This window comes from Gossypium hirsutum, chromosome D05, assembly GCF_007990345.1.
Source record: "Gossypium hirsutum isolate 1008001.06 chromosome D05, Gossypium_hirsutum_v2.1, whole genome shotgun sequence".
In the NCBI taxonomy this organism is placed as follows: Eukaryota; Viridiplantae; Streptophyta; class Magnoliopsida; order Malvales; family Malvaceae; genus Gossypium; species Gossypium hirsutum.
The window spans coordinates 27,275,783-27,294,318 of record NC_053441.1 but is presented as its reverse complement, the minus strand read 5'-3'; the positions used below and the strand labels follow the sequence as shown (position 1 = coordinate 27,294,318).

The 18,536-nt window shown below is 34.4% G+C and overlaps 1 protein-coding gene and 2 pseudogenes across 3 annotated transcripts; 2 read left to right on the top strand and 1 right to left on the bottom strand.

Annotated features, from left to right (window-relative positions):
* Window positions 1-235: 235 nt before the first annotated feature.
* LOC107904899 (protein NRT1/ PTR FAMILY 5.10-like) lies at window positions 236-8,136 on the bottom strand (annotated as a pseudogene).
* A 354-nt stretch (window positions 8,137-8,490) lies between these two features.
* Window positions 8,491-10,960, top strand: LOC107904900 (rRNA biogenesis protein RRP5-like). Of its 3 annotated transcripts, XM_041094527.1 has the most exons (5): window positions 8,497-8,805; window positions 9,297-9,371; window positions 9,473-9,574; window positions 10,345-10,513; window positions 10,605-10,960. In XM_041094527.1, the coding sequence occupies exons 2-5, from the start codon at window positions 9,300-9,302 to the stop codon at window positions 10,649-10,651; spliced, it is 390 nt and encodes a 129-aa protein (XP_040950461.1). In that variant the 5' UTR covers window positions 8,497-8,805; window positions 9,297-9,299; the 3' UTR covers window positions 10,652-10,960. The 3 variants fall into 3 exon arrangements, 2 of the variants coding, with proteins under 2 accessions (XP_040950461.1, XP_016686905.1); XM_016831416.2 differs by lacking the exon at window positions 9,473-9,574; XR_001686397.2 differs by lacking the exons at window positions 9,297-9,371; window positions 9,473-9,574 and having other exon boundaries at window positions 8,491-8,805.
* A 2,311-nt stretch (window positions 10,961-13,271) lies between these two features.
* On the top strand, window positions 13,272-15,574 carry LOC107904902 (protein NRT1/ PTR FAMILY 5.10-like; annotated as a pseudogene).
* Window positions 15,575-18,536: the final 2,962 nt, after the last annotated feature.

Genomic DNA, 18,536 nt, shown 5'->3' with positions numbered 1-18,536 from the left:
AATCCAGTTACTATCATCCCGCCCTCTATGTAGCAAAAAGAAATGATAATAATGATAATAAAAATAACAATAACAATAACAATTAAGCCCAAGCGAAAACATGAATACACTTTTTATGGTATTACCAATGAGGATTTTCTAATCACCAACCATTAGGGTCTTCTAAACTTATTGGCGAAATAATGTCAAATAGGAGACATGATAATTTAAAATTTTAATTGTATTCTTGATTTGCATGTTTACAATTTATAGGAACTTACTTTATAACATACTGTATTACCTTTACTACAACCGATGTCATGGTGAGACGTAGAACAACCCTGTAGATTTCATCTTACACCAGACTGTTCCCTGGGTATAAATGTAAGATTTTGTAAACATAAATAGAAGGCCAATCCAATGGCACTAAGTGCAGCCAGCAGCCAATAAAAATAATCAAGATGTGCCCTGTTAAGGTTATTTGCAAACCAGCTATCTCGCCCCCTTCCCCCCAATCATCTTCTTAGTGGCTGAGATGAGAAAGTTACGCAAAAAGCTTCTGTTGCGCGGAAGCGTGTGAAAGAGTAAAATTATTGTACTGAAAAATCACACTAAGTTCAATTCCCAGGAAAGAGAGGTGGATCACGAGGATCGCTTGCATACCAGATCTTTCCTAGCCAGAATATCCCTCTATCGTAATTTAATAGCACAATAAATCACTACAATGACACTTGCAAAATATGCAGAACAAAAATAAAGAACACTAGAATTTTAACGAGGTTCAGCAAATTTTGCCTACGTCCTCGGGCACTACCAAATATATTTCACTCCAAAAATACAAGTGAAAGTTTACAAATAGGGAGAGAGAACAATTGCCTTAAGTAGAGAATGGCAAGTGTGGGATGAAGAAAGTAAGAAATGGTTAGGCCTATTTATAGTTGAGGTTCAAGGATCAACTTGCAATGTCCCCATACAATTAGGGACCAAAATTGCAATTATCCCATGCCAACTTTTAACCCAACTTGCCAACCAATTTTACTTTCTACTTTCGGTGCCCACCCTTTTTGACTTTTCAAACAATGGGTGGGTTCCAATAATCTCCACCTTGAAGATTTGATTAGGATAATCTTATCTTCACACAATTCTTTCTGCCTTTGACAACAATACTTGATAGTGCCTTCTTCAACTGTTAAACTTGCAGGATATTAATCAAGTTCAAACAATGTTCGAACTTGGTTGCTGTTACCACCTTGGTCATCATATCTGCGGGATTATTTGCAGTCTTGATCTTCTGAAGACAAATTTTCCCCTCTTCAATAATTTCCCGCACAAAATGGAATCGTACGTCGATATGTTTTGTACGTGCATGATAGACTTGATTCTTTGCTAAATGAATAGCACTTTGACTATCACAATACACGTTAATATGCTCCTGAACCAACCCCAAGGTTTTAGCCATACCTTGTAACCAAATAGCCTCCTTTACAGCCTCTGTTACAGCCATGTATTCGGCTTCTGTGGTTGACAATGCAACTGTAGACTGTAGTGTAGACTTCCAACTTATTGGTCCTCCAGCAAGTGTAAACACATAACCGGTGGTTGATCTTCGCTTGTCCAAATCACCGGCATAGTCAGAATCAACGTACCCAATAACACCTTTACCAAGTGTATTATCCTGCTTGAACAGTAATCCAACATCCACGGTCTTATGAATATACCGTAGAATCCATTTCACAGCTTGCCAATGTCCTTTTCCAGGATTATGCATATACCTGCTCACTATACTAACTGCCTGTGAAATGTCGGGTCTTGTACACACCATTGCATACATCAAGCTACCCACTGCATTAGAATACGGAACTTGAAACATGTATTCTCGTTCCGTATTCGTCGAAGGAGATAGTTGTGCAGAAAGCTTGAAATGAGAAGCCAACGGGGTACTTACAGGTTTGGTCTGCTCGTTCATGCCAAACTGCTGTAGTACTTTCTTCAAATACTGCTTCTGAGACAAGCTAACTCTGCCATGAGCTCTATCTCTACATATTTCCATGCCGAGAATCTTTTTAGCTTCTCCTAGATCTTTCATCTCAAACTCGAGATTGAGTTGAGTCTTCAATCTTTCAATCTCAACTTTGCTCTTAGATGCTATTAGCATATCATCAACATATAAGAGCAAGTATATGAAAGTTCCTTCTTGTAGCTTCTGAAAATACACGCAATGATCAAATTTACTTCTTGTGTACCTTTGCCCTTTCATGAACTGATCAAATCGCTTGTACCACTGCCTCGGAGATTGCTTCAATCCATAAAGCGACTTTGTCAGTTTGCAAACCCAATTTTCTTTTCCAGCAACCTTGAATCCATCCGGCTGAGTCATATAGATTTCCTCTTCCAAATCACCGTGTAAAAACGCGGTCTTCACATCAAGCTGAACTAGTTCAAGATCATATTGCGCAACCAAGGCTAGCAAAATCCGAATAGACGAATGCTTCACAACTGGAGAAAACACTTCATTGTAGTCTATTCCTTCTTTCTGAGCGTAACCCTTTGCTACCAATCTAGCCTTGTATCGAATTTCATTTTTACCAGGAAATCCTTCCTTCTTTGCATATACCCATTTGCATCCAATTGCCTTCTTTCCCTTGGGCAGTCTCACCAACTCCCAAGTCCTATTTTTATGAAGAGACTGCATTTCTTCATTCATAGCTTGCTTCCACTTTACACCATCAGAGTTACTTATTGCTTCTGTGTAAGTGGAAGGAACATCATCATCTGCAATTGGAAGTGCATAGGCCACCATATCGTCAAAGCGAGCAGGCTTACGAATCTCTCTTCTTGGCCTCCTATATGCAATTGAATCTTGTTGCTGTAGAAGTTCTTGGGTCGAAACTTCTTCATCATTTGTTCTTTCAATATTAGCTGGATCATCATTAACCTTTTCAAACTCCACCTGCTGCAAAGTACTACTGGTTTTGTCATCATTTTGTGAATCCTCGTTCTTCATCATGGTTGATTCATCAAAAGTTACATCTCTACTGAAAACAATCTTCCTTGTATCAGGACACCAGAGACGGTATCCTTTTACACCACCAGTTATACCCATGAATAATGCTTTCTTTGCTCTTGGGTCTAACTTAGATTCTTTTACATGATAATATGCAGTGGAACCAAAAACATGTAAAGAATCATAATCAGTAGCAGGTTTACCAGTCCACATCTCCATAGGAGTTTTTCCATTTATTGCAGCTGATGGCAATCGGTTAATTAGATGGCACGCATATGTAACTGCCTCAGCCCAAAATTCCTTGCCCAATCCAGCATTGGACAACATACATCGAACTTTCTCCAGTATAGTCCGATTCATGCGTTCTGCCACCCCATTCTGCTGTGGTGTATCTCGAACAGTGAAGTGTCGCACAATGCCCTCATCTTGACATACTTGTAGAAATGGATCATTTTTGTACTCAGTACCATTATCTGATCGAAGTCGTTTGACCTTTCGACCTGTCTGAGTCTCCACCATCTTCTTCCACTTCAGAAATGCATCCAAAACTTCATTTTTTCTTTTCATTAGATACACCCATACTTTTCTTGAATAATCATCAAGAAAAGTGACAAAATAGTGCATACCTCCCAAAGAAGCCACTTTGGTAGGTCCCCACACATCACTGTGAACATAGTCCAGAATTCCTTTCGTATTGTGAATTGCTGAACCAAATTTTACCCTCGTCTGCTTGCCCAGAACACAATGTTCACAGAATTCCAATTTGCAAGAATTTGCACCTTTCAACAAGCCTTGCTTCGCCAAAGTCTGCAAAGCTTTTTCACCAGCATGTCCCAATCGCCTATGCCATAACCTGGTAGCCTCTGAATCTGCATCTTTCGCAGAAGCTGTTGATGTTGATCCAATAACTGTACTTCCATTTAAATAGTACAAGTTATTTCTTCTAGTGCCTTTCATCACCGTCAATACCCCAGCTACTACCTTTAGTAATCCATCTCTCAAAGTGATTGTGAGCCCTTTAGATTCTAGGGCCCCTAATGAGATGAGATTTTTCTTCAAGCTGGGTACATAGCGAACATCTGTCAGAACTTGGATTGAGCCGTCATGGTTCTTCAATTTGATTGTACTTACACCCATTGTCTTACAGGCACTATCATTGCCCATAAAAACAACTCCACCTTCTAGTTCTTCAAGACTAGAAAACCAGTCCTTATTAGGACACATATGGTAAGTACATCCCGAATCCAATATCCACTCATCCGTTTGACATGCCATTGCCATGCCAACCAAGCTAAAGTCTGACTCCTCATCATGCTCCGCTACACATGCATTAGAAATAGACTTGCCCTTTTGTAACTTAGGACAATTCTTTTTCCAATGCCCTTTCTCACGACAAAAGGCACATTCATCTTTGGCGGGTCTCCCTTTGGACTTACCCCTTCTACCAGGTTTGCTGCTGTGTGAACGACCTCTTACTGTTAAGACTTCTGCAGTTGTATCTCTGTGATCTCTTTTATCTTTCTTTCGAGTCTCAGATCTATACAACGCACTACAGACTGCATCAAATGTGATTGAATCTTTCCCATGAAGCAATGTGGTGGTAAGATGATCATATTCATCAGGAAGGGAATTCAACAACAATAATGCCTTGTCTTCATCTTCAAATTTCTCATCCAAATTTAGCAAGTCTGCTAAAATTTTATTGAATGAGTTCACATGGTCATTCATCGACATACCGGGTGCATACGTGAACCGAAAAAGTTTCTTTTTCATATAAAGCCTATTTTCAAGACTTTTCGTTAGAAACTTTTCTTCCAATGTATCCTACAGCTTCTTCGCTGATGTCTCCCTCATGACGGAGTACTTCTGCTCTTTGGCCAAACATAGGCGGATTGTACCACACGCCTGTCTATTGATCTTGGCCCACTCCTTGTCATCCATCTTGTCAGGTTTTTCTTCAAGGGCTATATCCAGCTCTTGCTGACATAAGACATCCAGGATCTCACACTGCCATATACCAAAATTATTGGTACCGTCAAATTTCTCTACTTCAAATTTTGCATTTGTCACAGTAGTCCTTGCTGATGACGATGCTGCTGCCATTTTTCTCCTCAATCCCAACTACTGCATACGTGAACAATACCGTATACGTGAATAGTGCCGTATACGTGAATAGTACTGTATACGTGAATAGTACCGTATACGTGAATAGTACTGTATACGTGAATAGTGCCGTATACGTGAATAGTACCGTAAACGGTCGTATTCCCCAAGTACGAACCTGGCTCTGGTACCAATTGTTGCGCGGAAGCGTGTGAAAGAGTAAAATTATTGTACTGAAAAATCACACTAAGTTCAATTCCCAGGAAAGAGAGGTGGATCACGAGGATCGCTTACATACCAGATCTTTCCTAGCCAGAATATCCCTCTATCGTAATTTAATAGCACAATAAATCACTACAATGACACTTGCAAAATATGCAGAACAAAAATAAAGAACACTAGAATTTTAACGAGGTTCAGCAAATTTTGCCTACGTCCTCGGGCACTACCAAATATATTTCACTCCAAAAATACAAGTGAAAGTTTACAAATAGGGAGAGAGAACAATTGCCTTAAGTAGAGAATGGCAAGTGTGGGATGAAGAAAGTAAGAAATGGTTAGGCCTATTTATAGTTGAGGTTCAAGGATCAACTTGCAATGTCCCCATACAATTAGGGACCAAAATTGCAATTATCCCATGCCAACTTTTAACCCAACTTGCCAACCAATTTTACTTTCTACTTTCGGTGCCCACCCTTTTTGACTTTTCAAACAATGGGTGGGTTCCAATAGCTTCCAACACAAAAGATACTAAGGTAGAGTGCAAGACCGACACTCCTTTGGCACCTGGTCACAAAAAAGTTCTTGAATACCAACAACAACTGTGAACACTTCAGACAATCCACACAATACGTATTGAGGGACCAACCACCATACACTCATTGGAACCGTCGCATTATGCTTGTCTACCAACCCGTATTTTTGAGCAGTTTTAAGCCTCCTCATCTCTACTAAAGCAGCAATTAACATTGTTATGACAAATAGAATCATTCCAGGTCCAATTCTTTGAAGCATTGTAATTCCGACCGGTTTCCCAGTCAAGGCTCTTCCTAAAGGAACAAAAACGCAGTCATATATAGGAATGAAGAGATCGATTGTAAGGCTAAGAAATGAAGAGAGTGAAACAAGAAGTATTTTAAACCCTGTTGTAATTGATCTGTCCATGGTAGCCCCTTACTTGGTAAAGAAAGTCGATGTTTGTGCATTGGCGACTGCATAAAACAAGCTTGTAGCCCATATTGGTGCAAGCCTTATAACTGTATTCGCTTCTTCAACCTCTCCAATGCTACACACATTTCCTTGTTCTTTTGAACCATCAGGAGCAAGCAAAGCTTTATTGAGGAACCTACACATTACAAAAACCATATTCCCATTTAAGAGATGTCTGTGACGGGAAAATTTAAATAGGAACATTGTTTTCATAAACCAAAACAAGGGTAACAACAGCTCCAATGGCTCAGCAGAATTGAAGTTCTAAACATTATAATAGTTGGAAGAAGAAAAGAAATATGCAAGAACTCCAGATTAATTAGAAACCATAATAGATGTCTCAACCAAGGTTATTATAGATTGACGAAAGAAACTAAATGTCCAGGACATTTATGTGCATGAATTTATTAAATGTCTTGTAAAACAGAGAGATAATGGTCACACTAAACTTTACAAGATCCCGACATGAATATGTGCTAGCTTATATCCTTGTTTGATAATAATAGGAACTTATATCAGATGCCACTAAAGCAGAAAAGTGAAATTTCAGTTTGTTAGCTAAAAGAAACTTTAGATATTGATCTTCAGTAAAACTCGCTTACATAAATTTCTTGAAACTTTCAGTCGGAAGACTTCCTCGTGCCTCTTCATCTGCAACAATTGCTGAAGATGCTGTACTCCAATTCCTGACTGCCAAAATGAACACTCGACCAATTCTCAAAAATGGGTTTTTTTCGTTCCTTTTGACACAAAACCCGTAAGTGGTCGTTCCAAGAATAAAAACAACCAGTACAACAACAATTACAACAGGAGGTATCCCAAATCCAAGAACCCAACTAAAGTTTTTTTGAATGTCGGGTAATATCCAAAGGGTTACAAATGTGCCCGCACATAAGGCAAAGTACCACCAGTTAAAGAATGAATTGTGGACTTTGCACTCCTCTAGGTTTTGTCTAGCAAACTGATCTGCACCAAAAGCTTGAATGCAAGGCTTGAACCCACATTGTCCAAATGCTACTATCTACAGTGAGAAAAAGAATAGTATCACTTGAAACCGAAGAGAACTTAATATTACATTGTTTGTATTTTGGTCACCAGAATTGCTAAGAGAAGGAAGAGTGGCTGAAAGAGTCAACATGCCTAGACCCTACAAATCAATCCAAAGTAAGTCGGCACAGATAACATCTAGCAAGTACTCTAATCAATTACTAAAACAATTAGTGCCCTTTCCTAGTTTCAACTGTATAAAAAGGAAAGAAGAATAGAAAGGAAGTTCAAATTACCAAAATATAAAGAAGAGAAGCAAGAATGATGGTGCGGCATCGACCAAGGAAAGTATCAGCAACGAATACACCCAAGAGTGATAGAAGCGACACCACCCCAGACCAAGTGTTGACTTGTACGGCGGCGGTGGCAGTTGACTCGCCCAGAGGCCCCATCAAGTAAATTATGAGGTTTAAAGAGATTCATTCCATAATAAGCAAACCTCTCAGCAATCTCCATGGCGATGATGAAACAAGTGGATCCCCAACCACTAGAGTTTGAGCCGCGAACGGGGCGACCTCTGTGGTCAAGGAAGGCATCAACAGTGTCATCTAAAAGTGGAGTTTGAGCAGCGGAGAAATTGGAGATTGCCATTGCTTTGGCAACAGTACTATTGTAGGGTGACTAAAAGTACTACATTGACAAACTTGCAGATATACTATTTTTAGTTAGTTTTTTTCTTTGATACGAGTTCATCAATGGTAATTAAATACGTTTCTTTTGTCTACTAATCGGAGAACTTGAGTGATGATACAAATCCTAATTGGGCAATTAAAGAATGCTAAAGATTCTTCTCTCCATTTATCTATCGTTTACTACGAATGTTTCATCAAAACACGTGAAATTTATACGTCGTTTAGGAAAATTACTTTATTTTTTGTATGCATCATCTTTCATTTTAGACTTTTTTAACCTGAGTCACTATTCATCTTTGATTAGGAAGATGGAAATTTTCCTTGTTATGTTGGCATCTGAGGGATTCGGGATCAGGCTCCATGCCAAACCTGCCTTTTCTGCATTGAGTTTTTGTCACTGTAGATGTGAATGTTCCTCAATTGGACTGGAAAATAAGGTATAAGATTGCAGTTGGGATTGCAAGAGGACTCTATTACTTGCATAAAGGGTGTAAAAGAAGGATAATCCACCGTGACATTAAGGCCCCGTTCTCCTCTGCTTTTCAAACGAACTTTTGCAATAAAAAGTCCTTTTCTCTTAAAAGCAAGAAAGAACGGCCATCGTTTGCTCACAATTTTCACCATCTAAAAAGTGCTTTTTGGCTGATGAAGAAGTTAAAAATTTCAACTTTTCTTCAGCCAAAAGTCCGTTTGGCTGATAATTTCCCATTTTAACCTGTCTTCTCCCTCAAAAAAGTTTCTTTCTATGGTTCTTTGGAGCTCTATACCCATTTTTTTTCACATTTTCACTTTCAAAGTTCTTTGTTCAGGTTCTTTGTTCCTCTTCTGCCGGTGAGTTTCTTTTCTCAGGTTCTGATTGTTTGATTTTTACAGGAATTTTACAGAAATTAATTGACTAATTACTTTGAAAATTAATCAGGAAAAATTATGGCTTACTGCTTTGCTTTACTACTTTTGCTTTACAGCTTGTGCCTTACTGCTTTGCTTCTTTTACTTTACTGCTTTCGATTAGAATCAGGGAAAATTCTGGCTTACTGTTTCTTAACTTATGTACTTTCTGTTTCAACCTGCATCTTCAAGAAAGAAAGATTTTAATTTTTTTAATAATTTTGTCCTTTCTTCTAGGAATGCTAATTTGTCCATATGGTGCTTTCTTTTGCTTCAGTATTTATTTTTTCGGCTTCTGTTTCTTGAGATTTCTCATGTTATTGTAGATATTGAGGGCAATAATATTGTACTCTCTGCAAAATTCTAGACATGTGCACATTACCTGACCTGTGCACATAACCTGACCTTGTTTGTTCCTTGTACATATTTTGAAGGCAATGGATGACCATAAAGCTGATCTCTCTGGAGCCTTTTACATTGGCCAATCTGTTCGTTGTAATATAGTCGATGTCAGTGAACTATTTAAAACCAAATTCTTTAATTTACTTCATATATTTGAAGTATTTAATAAGCTGATTTTTCTTGTTCCACACTCTCACTCTTGTTCTAGGTAAATAGTGAAATAGTAAGAATAACACTTTCTTTGAAGCAATCATGTTGTTCTTCAACAGATGTAACCTTTATTCAAGAATACTTTATTTTAGAGGAGAAGGTATATACTTGTCATAATAAGAGCTTCTTTCTGTGATTCATGTTCAAGAAATGCTTATTTCTATTCAATATACCTAATAATTGTAAAGCATGATTTATAAAATACTGTTGTGGTGATCCTCTCTGTGTATGAAGTTTAGCTTTATTGTGACTGGTCTACGTACTTTTATAATCAAATTGAAGTCTCAGGTTACTTATTGTGTCTTTTTTTATTTTTCTATTTTTCCAATTATAATTATATTTTAATGGGATTATTTAAAATATTTAAATAGTATAAAATGCCAAGCTTCCTTTATGTTATGATGATGCACGTTTATGTTCTAGTCCTACTTCATGAAACGAGTTCTTGATTGTTTATCCTTGTGAGCAATTCATACTAATCTAGAGAAATTCCCAACCTAATCTTGGTGGGTGATGCTGGTGTAAAGACAGAAATATCATTTGAAATGAGCATTATTCCTTTGCGAAAATATGGAATGATCTGTAGGTGCCTAAATTTCTATACAACGGATGTTGACTGTATTATGCTGTGAACATTGAACTAAATGAACTTGTTACCTCTTGACCATAATTTATTTGTCTACATCAGTAAGGTACTGGTATTGTTTATTCAGGGTTCATTTAAATGTATCTGTATTCATTATATTATGGACTGAAATGGCAGCAGTACCTTCAAATTTTGTGGCATTAGCATTGATCTTCGCATCTTAAGTTTTGCTACTGGATTCTGCTATATTTTGACAATGAACTTGGCATGTTTGTTGAATTTAGATTGCTAGGCTGCAATCATTGGGCTCTGATGGTTTTGACTTGAAGTGGATTGAAGGATTTAATATTGGCAGTGTCATTGAGGCAAAAATTGGAGAGGCAAAGGATATTGGAGTAGTTGTCAGCTTCGACAAATATAACGATGTTTTAGGCTTTATCACACACTCTCAATGTATGTATTTTCTCTTAAATTTTTGTTATCTTTATTTTTTAATTATTTGCTTTTTTTGTTCTTTGCTAATCTTGTATTTGAATGTTTGCAGTGATGCATTTGCTCGGCTATATTATAGAAGGATGCTGCCACCATTGACCTCCTGCCAGAAAAGAATGTTACCACCTACTTGTGTTAATTATTTCGGCCCAATGCATCTCTCTGACCGTGTTAGTTTTGAAATTCTTTGTTAGTTCTTACTCTTGTTGACTTCTTTCTTAGAAATATCTCTAGTAAATTTTATGATTTCTTCTCATCAGGACCAAGTTTTATTTTGTATAGTGTGGACTTATGAATAGATGGTCCTGAATGATAATAATTCTCTGCTTGTTTTCCTTTTCTTTTCATTATTGGTAAGTGAGTGAGCTTATCATCTTCATTAGGTCACTATTGACTAGTTTGCTCTTACTCGAATCTTTTACTTTATTACTCTACACATTGGAAAAAAAAGTTTTGTTGGATGTTTAAAGTCAATTGATATCCCCATTAGTAACACAACTTTAATACATTTTAAAATAAAATAATACAAATGTGTTAAAAACATTAATTAAAAATTAAAAATTAAAAATAATACAATTATGTCAATATTTAATTATTTAAATATAGTTTATAATTCTAATTAAATTTAATAAATAATTAATATTAATTACTTAGAAATATTTAAAATTAATATTATATATTAAAATATTAACAATAAGTTATAATAAATTATTTTTTATATTTTTGCTAAAATATCATAATATTAACTAATTTGAATTTTATTTAAATACATATTTGTTACTTTATAAACTCATGTCTAAAATGGACATTTTATTTCTCAAAAGTACTTTTTGACAACAATAACAAACACTCAAATTTCTCAAAAGCACTTCTCAAAAGTGCTTTTGAGAGGTGCTTTTGAAAAGTTTGGTTTAAAATTTGAGTGTTTAGATTTGCTGTCAAAAAGTATTTTTGAGAAATAAAATGTCTATTTTAGACATGTTATTAAGTAACAAATATGCATTTAAATAATATTTAAATTAGTTAATATTATTATATTTTAGTAAGAATATAAAAAAATATTATAACTTGTTGTTAATATTTTAATATATGAAATATAAATTTTAAATATTTTTAAGCAATAAATATTAATTATTTATAAAATTTAATTAGAATATATAAACTATATTTTAAATATTTAAATATAACCATTAAATATTTGTAATTAGTATTTTAAATTTTTTTATTTTTAATTAATGATTTTAACACAATTGTAATTAAGTACCAAGAAAAAAAAAGAAAAATACTATGTTATTGGAGGGGTGAAAAAGTAATTAAGCACCAAAAGTGCTTTTGAGAGAAGAAAAGCTAAAATTTTTAGCTTCTCCTTTTCAGCTCCTTTTCAGAAGTGCTTTTGAAAAGCACTTCTGTAAAGCTAAAAATTTTAACCAAAGTAACTTTTCTTCACAGCTTTTCTTTCAAAAGTGCTTTTGAAGTCAGAAGTGCTTTTTCTAAGCAATGAAGAACTGGCCCTAGAGAGATAAGTTAAAGTTTTTAGCTTTTCCTCCCTAAAAGCCAAAAGCACTTTTGGTGTTTAATTACTTTTTTAACCCCCCAATAACATAATATTTTTCTTTTTTTTATTGGTGCTTAATTACAACTGTGTAAAAATCATTAATTAAAAATAAAAAAAATATTTTTTAAAATAATACAAATGTGTTAATATCTAATTAAAATATTTAATGGTTATATTTAAATATTTAAAATATAGTTATATATTCTAATTAAATTTTATAAATAATTAATATTTATTGCTTAAAAATATTTAAATTTTATATTTCATATATTAAATATTAACAACTTATAATAAATTCTTTTATATTCTTACTAAAATATAATAACATTAACTAATTTGAACATTATTTAAATGCATTTTTGTTACTTGATAATAACATGTCTAAAATGGATATTTTATTACTCAGAAGTACTTTTTAACAGCAATGCTAAACACTCAAATATTAAATTAAACTTTTTAAAAATACTTCTTAAAAACATTTTTTTATCGCACTTTTCAAAAAGATTGTTAATTTATTTTTTTACCTAAATAAGCGACACTGTTTATTATATACTCGCAATAGACCTTAGTTTTAATTAATTCGCATTGTTTGATTAAAAATGACATGAAAATTATTTATTGCCTCAACCAAACACACAAGTATAAAAAAAAAAAACCTTTTAATATGATACATTTTGTGGTATATTAAATTTCTTACAAACAATAGACTTGTGATAAAGTAAATTTTTTTTTAACTTATGTGTTTATCCAATTAAACAAATGATTTACATGTAATTTTGTCAATTTAATGTTAAAGTCATAAAAAAAACAAACTAATTAAAATTAAAGGTTTTTATAAGCGAAATAAAGAATAGGGATTTTATATAAGTGAAAACAAAACATAAGGACTTAATTAAATAAGTTATTAAAATTTATGGACCCGTCTAAGATATAAACCATATAATTCGATTGCTTTTCCTATATTTTTTAGTAAATACAAGCATCACATTAAACAACTAAATTATAGAAAATAGTGATTAATTTGAATAATTATCTTAATTAGAGTAAAGAAATAGTAATTAATTTTATAAATTTTATTACAGAATTAAATCTAAAAAGATTTTCAAAAATCAACCAGATATTTTAACTTTCCTTTTCCTTGTTCTTTGTGTTTAAGGTAGAAAAAAAGATTGACATTATTCTTATTTACTAACGTTAGCAAAAGCACAGAGCGAATCCGACATGAATCTGTTTGTCTTTTACTGCTGATGGAGATAAGTACATCCAAATTGCAAGGCCTTTGCAAAAGCAATGGCGATCTCCAATCTCTCCACTGCTCAAACTCCACTTTTAGATGACGCATCCCTTTACTACAAAGGCCGTCCCGTCCACCGCTCTAACTCCGGCGGCTGGAGATACGCTTCTTTCATCATTGTTGTTGAAATTGCTGAGAGGTTTGCTAATTATGGCATCTCTTCAAACCTCATAACTTTCTTGACGGGGCCTCTCGGCGAATCCACTGCCGTCGCCGCCACTCAAGTCAACGCCTGGTCTGGGGCGTCGTCACTTCTGCCACTCTTGGGTGCTTTCATTGCTGATTCTTTTCTTGGCCAATACCGCACCATCATTCTTGCTTTCCTTCTTTACATCTTGGTAAAACAATTTCCCTTTCTTTTATTAAGAGAGTTCATAATGCCTGGAATTTGGTGTTTAAGATTATTTTAATTGTTCCAGTAATTGATTAGATTACTTGCTAGACATTTTCTATGCTGACTTGATGTGGAATGATTTAACAAGGTCTAGGCTTGTTGAGTCTGTTAGACGCACTTCCTTCTGTCAGCAATTCTAGTGACCAAAGTACAGATAATATCATATTAAGTTCTTCTGCTCAATTTCAAGTCACACTATTCTTCTTCTCACTGTATCTAGTAGCATTTGGCCAAGGTGGGCACAAGCCATGGGTTCAAGCTTTTGGTGTAGATCAGTTTGATAGACAAGACCCAGAGGAGTGCAAAGCCCAAAGTTCATTCTTTAATTGGTGGTATTTTAGTATATGTGCTGGCACCTTCATAACCCTTTGGATTTTAACCTACATCCAAGACAATCTTAGTTGGACTCTTGGATTTGGGATACCCGCTATTGTAATGGTTGTCGGTCTGCTTGTTTTTGAGCTTGGAACCACAACTTACATATATAGTATCAAAGGTGATGAAGAAAACCCATTTCTGAGAATTGGTCGAGTGTTCATTTTGGCTGTTAGGAATTGGAAAACAACATCTTCAGCAATTGCTGCAGAGGAAGAGGCACGAGGAACTCTTCCAACTGAAAGTTCCAAGCAATTCAAGTAAGTGAGATATTTTTGCATACGAGAGAATTAGGATATGGTTTATGAAAACAATGTTCCTGTTTACATATTTCCGTTACAGACATCTCTTAAATGACGATATGGTTTTTGTAACGTGTAGGTTCCTCAATAAAGCTTTGCTTGCTCCTGATGGTTCAAAAGAACAAGGAAAGGTGTGTAGCACCGGAGAGGTTGAAAAAGCGAAGACAGTTATAAGGCTTGCACCAATATGGGTTGCAAGCTTGTTTTATGCCATCGTCTATGCGCAAATGATAACTTTCTTTACCAAGCAAGGGGCTACCATGGACAGATCAATAACAGCAGGGTTTAAAATACCTGCTGCTTCACTTCTGTCATTTATTAGCCTTACAATCATGGTCTTCATTTCTATATATGACCGCATTTTTGTTCCTTTAGCAAGAGCCTTGACTAGGAAACCGACTGGAATTACAATGCTGCAAAGAATCGAAACTAGAATGCTTCTATCTGCCATATCAATGTTAATTGCTATTTTAGTAGAGATGAGGAGGCTTAAAACTGCTGAAGAATGTGGGTTAGTAGACAAGCCAAATGTAACAGTTCCAATGAGCATCTGGTGGCTGCTCCCTCAGTACATACTGTCTGGATTGTCTGATGTGTTTGCGATGGTTGGTCTTTAAGAATTTTTTTTATCATCAGGTGCCGAAGGAATTAAGGAGTGTCGGCCTTGCACTCTACCTTAGCATCTTTGGTGTTGGAAGCTTTTTGAGTAGCTTTTTCATCTCAGCCATTGAGAAGATGACTGGTGAGGGTGGCCAAGATAGCTGGTTTGCAAATAACCTTAATAGGGCACATCTTGATTACTTCTATTGGCTGTTGGCTGCACTTAGTGCCATGGGATTAGCTCTCTATTTATGTTCTGCAAAATCTTACATTTATGCTCGGGGAAGTACCTTGTAGATGGAATTCGGGGCTTGGCTCTGGTGGTTCATATGGTCATCCTTAAAAAGTAGCATTCAGCAAATCTACAGTGTCGTTCTCTCTCATCATGACATCGTTTATATGGTAAACGGTTATTCACGTTACTTTTCTTGTGTATATTTATGCAAACTTTGTATCATTATGATGTAAATTTTGATATAATTTAGTGTTTGCTTTATGTTTATATATATTTTCATGTTGTATTATGTTATAATTATTTTGCTTGGTATCATGTTCAAAATGATCTGTTGTGCAAACAATTTGCAAAGGAAGCATGAAAGATAAAAGCAAAATAAACGAAAAGGATTATTTGATGCATTCTAATAAACACAAATCAAGTTCCAGTTAGCAATTGATGTAACAAACACATTGATAACCCTGTTTGACATTAGCCAAGCAAACTTCATTCCCATTCTTGAGTTGAAGGTATTGCTGTTTGCAAGAAACTAGATTACATCCGTTTGGGTCCATCACTTAAATGCACCTCCCGCCACTCTTTCCCACCAACAATTCCCTCGCCTGTCCTGCTATTTCATTCATTCCTTCCAAAAAAAAAATCTTATTTCAGAGATGATAAAATTCGAGTATTTTACATCCATCTACTTCAAATAGAGAGTTTTTTTTTAAAAGAAAAAAGGCGTGCACATATCATACTATACCATTATGTACATAACTAAAACATAAATATATATTTCTTTATATTATATTGAAAAATCATTAAAAAAAAGTAAAGTGAAGCAATGTATTAGTGTATGAAATGATTATGAAAATAACTAGGATGGGATGGATGATTTCAACATTCATACAAGAGTGTGGGTGAAACGGTTACGGACATGGCAATCTATTCCTTATTCCACAACATTGCAATCCCTAAATACAAGGGTTAAAAAAATGTACTCGATGATGCCAATAGAAGCATAGCTAAAAATATGCAACAAATGAAGCTGGAATTCTTCATCCTCACAACTACCAATTAAAACTATATTTGTTGATGTATGTTATCACATTTCAACCAATGTGTGCTAGGTTGCGTTGAGAGAAAGAAAAGACAAAAAAGAGCTTGTTGCAATAGAAGACCACCAAAGAGGCATAACAGGTAACCCCAAGCTAAGTGGTTCATTAATTAATCAAGTGGTTCATTATTTTTTGTAAAAATTTGGTGAAAATGCTTGCGCATGGTTCTTCTGAATACAGAATTTTGTATGGCCACTTGAAATTTATTAACAACAAATCAAGAGTTTAAATGGCAGTGAACGGCAGCAAATAAAAGCAGGTTGGGATAGGGTCCCCATAAGCTTAGGCCTCCAACTATCTCCATGTATTGGTTGAGTCACTTAGGGGCTACAGTTATGCATGATATTGGAATATTGATGACCTTTTTTTTTCTCAAATATCGATTCATTTCAAATTGCACAGGGCACATTCAAAAGGAGGTCACAGGACCTCTTACAAAAACAAAAGCAACATCAAATAGAAAATTTGAATCAACGAAGAAACTGAAATTTGAAGTGTGTTTATGTATAATTCATCTGTACTCTAGAGATTTCACTACAAATCTTGTAGAAGCAGCATTATTATACATTCATATAAATTAATTCATCAAGTGAGCACCCTAAATTAATACATCATCTATAAAGAATATGGATTTGATTAAGAGTTTTTATCTTATTTTCTTTGTAATTTTAGCACTACTTAAAGCATAGGAAAGACATAACTTATAGTGTTCAATGAATCAACTAATAACTAGTTATTACCCATACAAACATAATTCATGGGATTACCAATCACATATGTCAGGTTACCATTAGTATTGATATCTCAAGTTGATAGTAATCTCATTACCCACGATGTTTTTTTTTTTAATGTTCTTCTTAAAGGTTTAGTTAGAGAATTGACCAACTTTACTTCAGACTTATATATACGATCCCATCTTTTTGAAGTTATTTTATCACACTATATCTTAGACGAATTTATCTACTTTTACCATTAAAAGTTTTATTCTTTACCTTCTAAGTTTTCCCACCACAAAACTTCATTACTAACCAACTAAATTCTAACTCGATTTAGCTATAAGAGTTTATTTGGTTGCTTTTCAAGTAGTTGCACCATCGCTGAGCGTGAACATATAACCACTAGTGGATTTTGTCTTATCTAAACATAAAATCTAGTTAGTGTCACTATAACCTTCTAACACAACGAAAATTCCACTAAAGAAAATAACATAAATCATAGTACTTTTCAAGTATTTCATCAGTCTAACTATAGCAACCCAATGCTGATGATTTTGAGTTATGTGTATATCTGCTCAATTTACATACAACATATGCTATATTGGGTCAAGAAAATTGTATTAAATGCATCAGACTCCCAATAATCTATGTACACTTAGATTGAGCAATAAGGTTTACCCCTATTTTCTTTAATTAAGTATTAGCATCTTAAAGAGTACTCACAAGTTTAAATTCACACTGTTCAAACTTCTTTAAAAATTTCTTAATATAAATTTTTTGTAATAACATTATATTATCATCTTTTCCTATAAATTTAACACTTAATATAATATGTTGTTTTACTCATATCTTTCATATCAAATTTAGAAGCAAGAAAAATCTTATTCATAACTAGTATTGAAAATAAAGATGTAGCATGTGACTTTTCAACATAAATGCAACGCTATGTTCAAAATAACTCATGCAATCAGGAAAAAAAATCCTTTTTCTTAAGTTTAGCTAGATGCTCCCACAACTTTAAATATTTTAAGTTGAGAGGATAATCATTCCATAAATTTATAAGGTATCTTATATGGAACCCAATTACAAGGGACATGCAAATAAAATAATTTCTCCAAAAAGATTTTCAAGTACATTTACTTTTCTATCTTTTATACAGAATAGGTTTTATGCACTTCCAATTTTTGTATACAAATACTACTAGTACTAGCTAGAAAATATAGTAAGTTGTTGTGTTGTAATCTTAGCCATAAATCATTCATTTCAAATCATACTTAAATGAAAAGAAATACATCTAACTCACATACTCATTCAAATATCTATAAGTAAAGGAATAAAAATTCACACCATATTTACAACTCAATTCAATTTAACAATTAGTACAAGTAAGTAATTTGTGCAATCTCCATATTAATC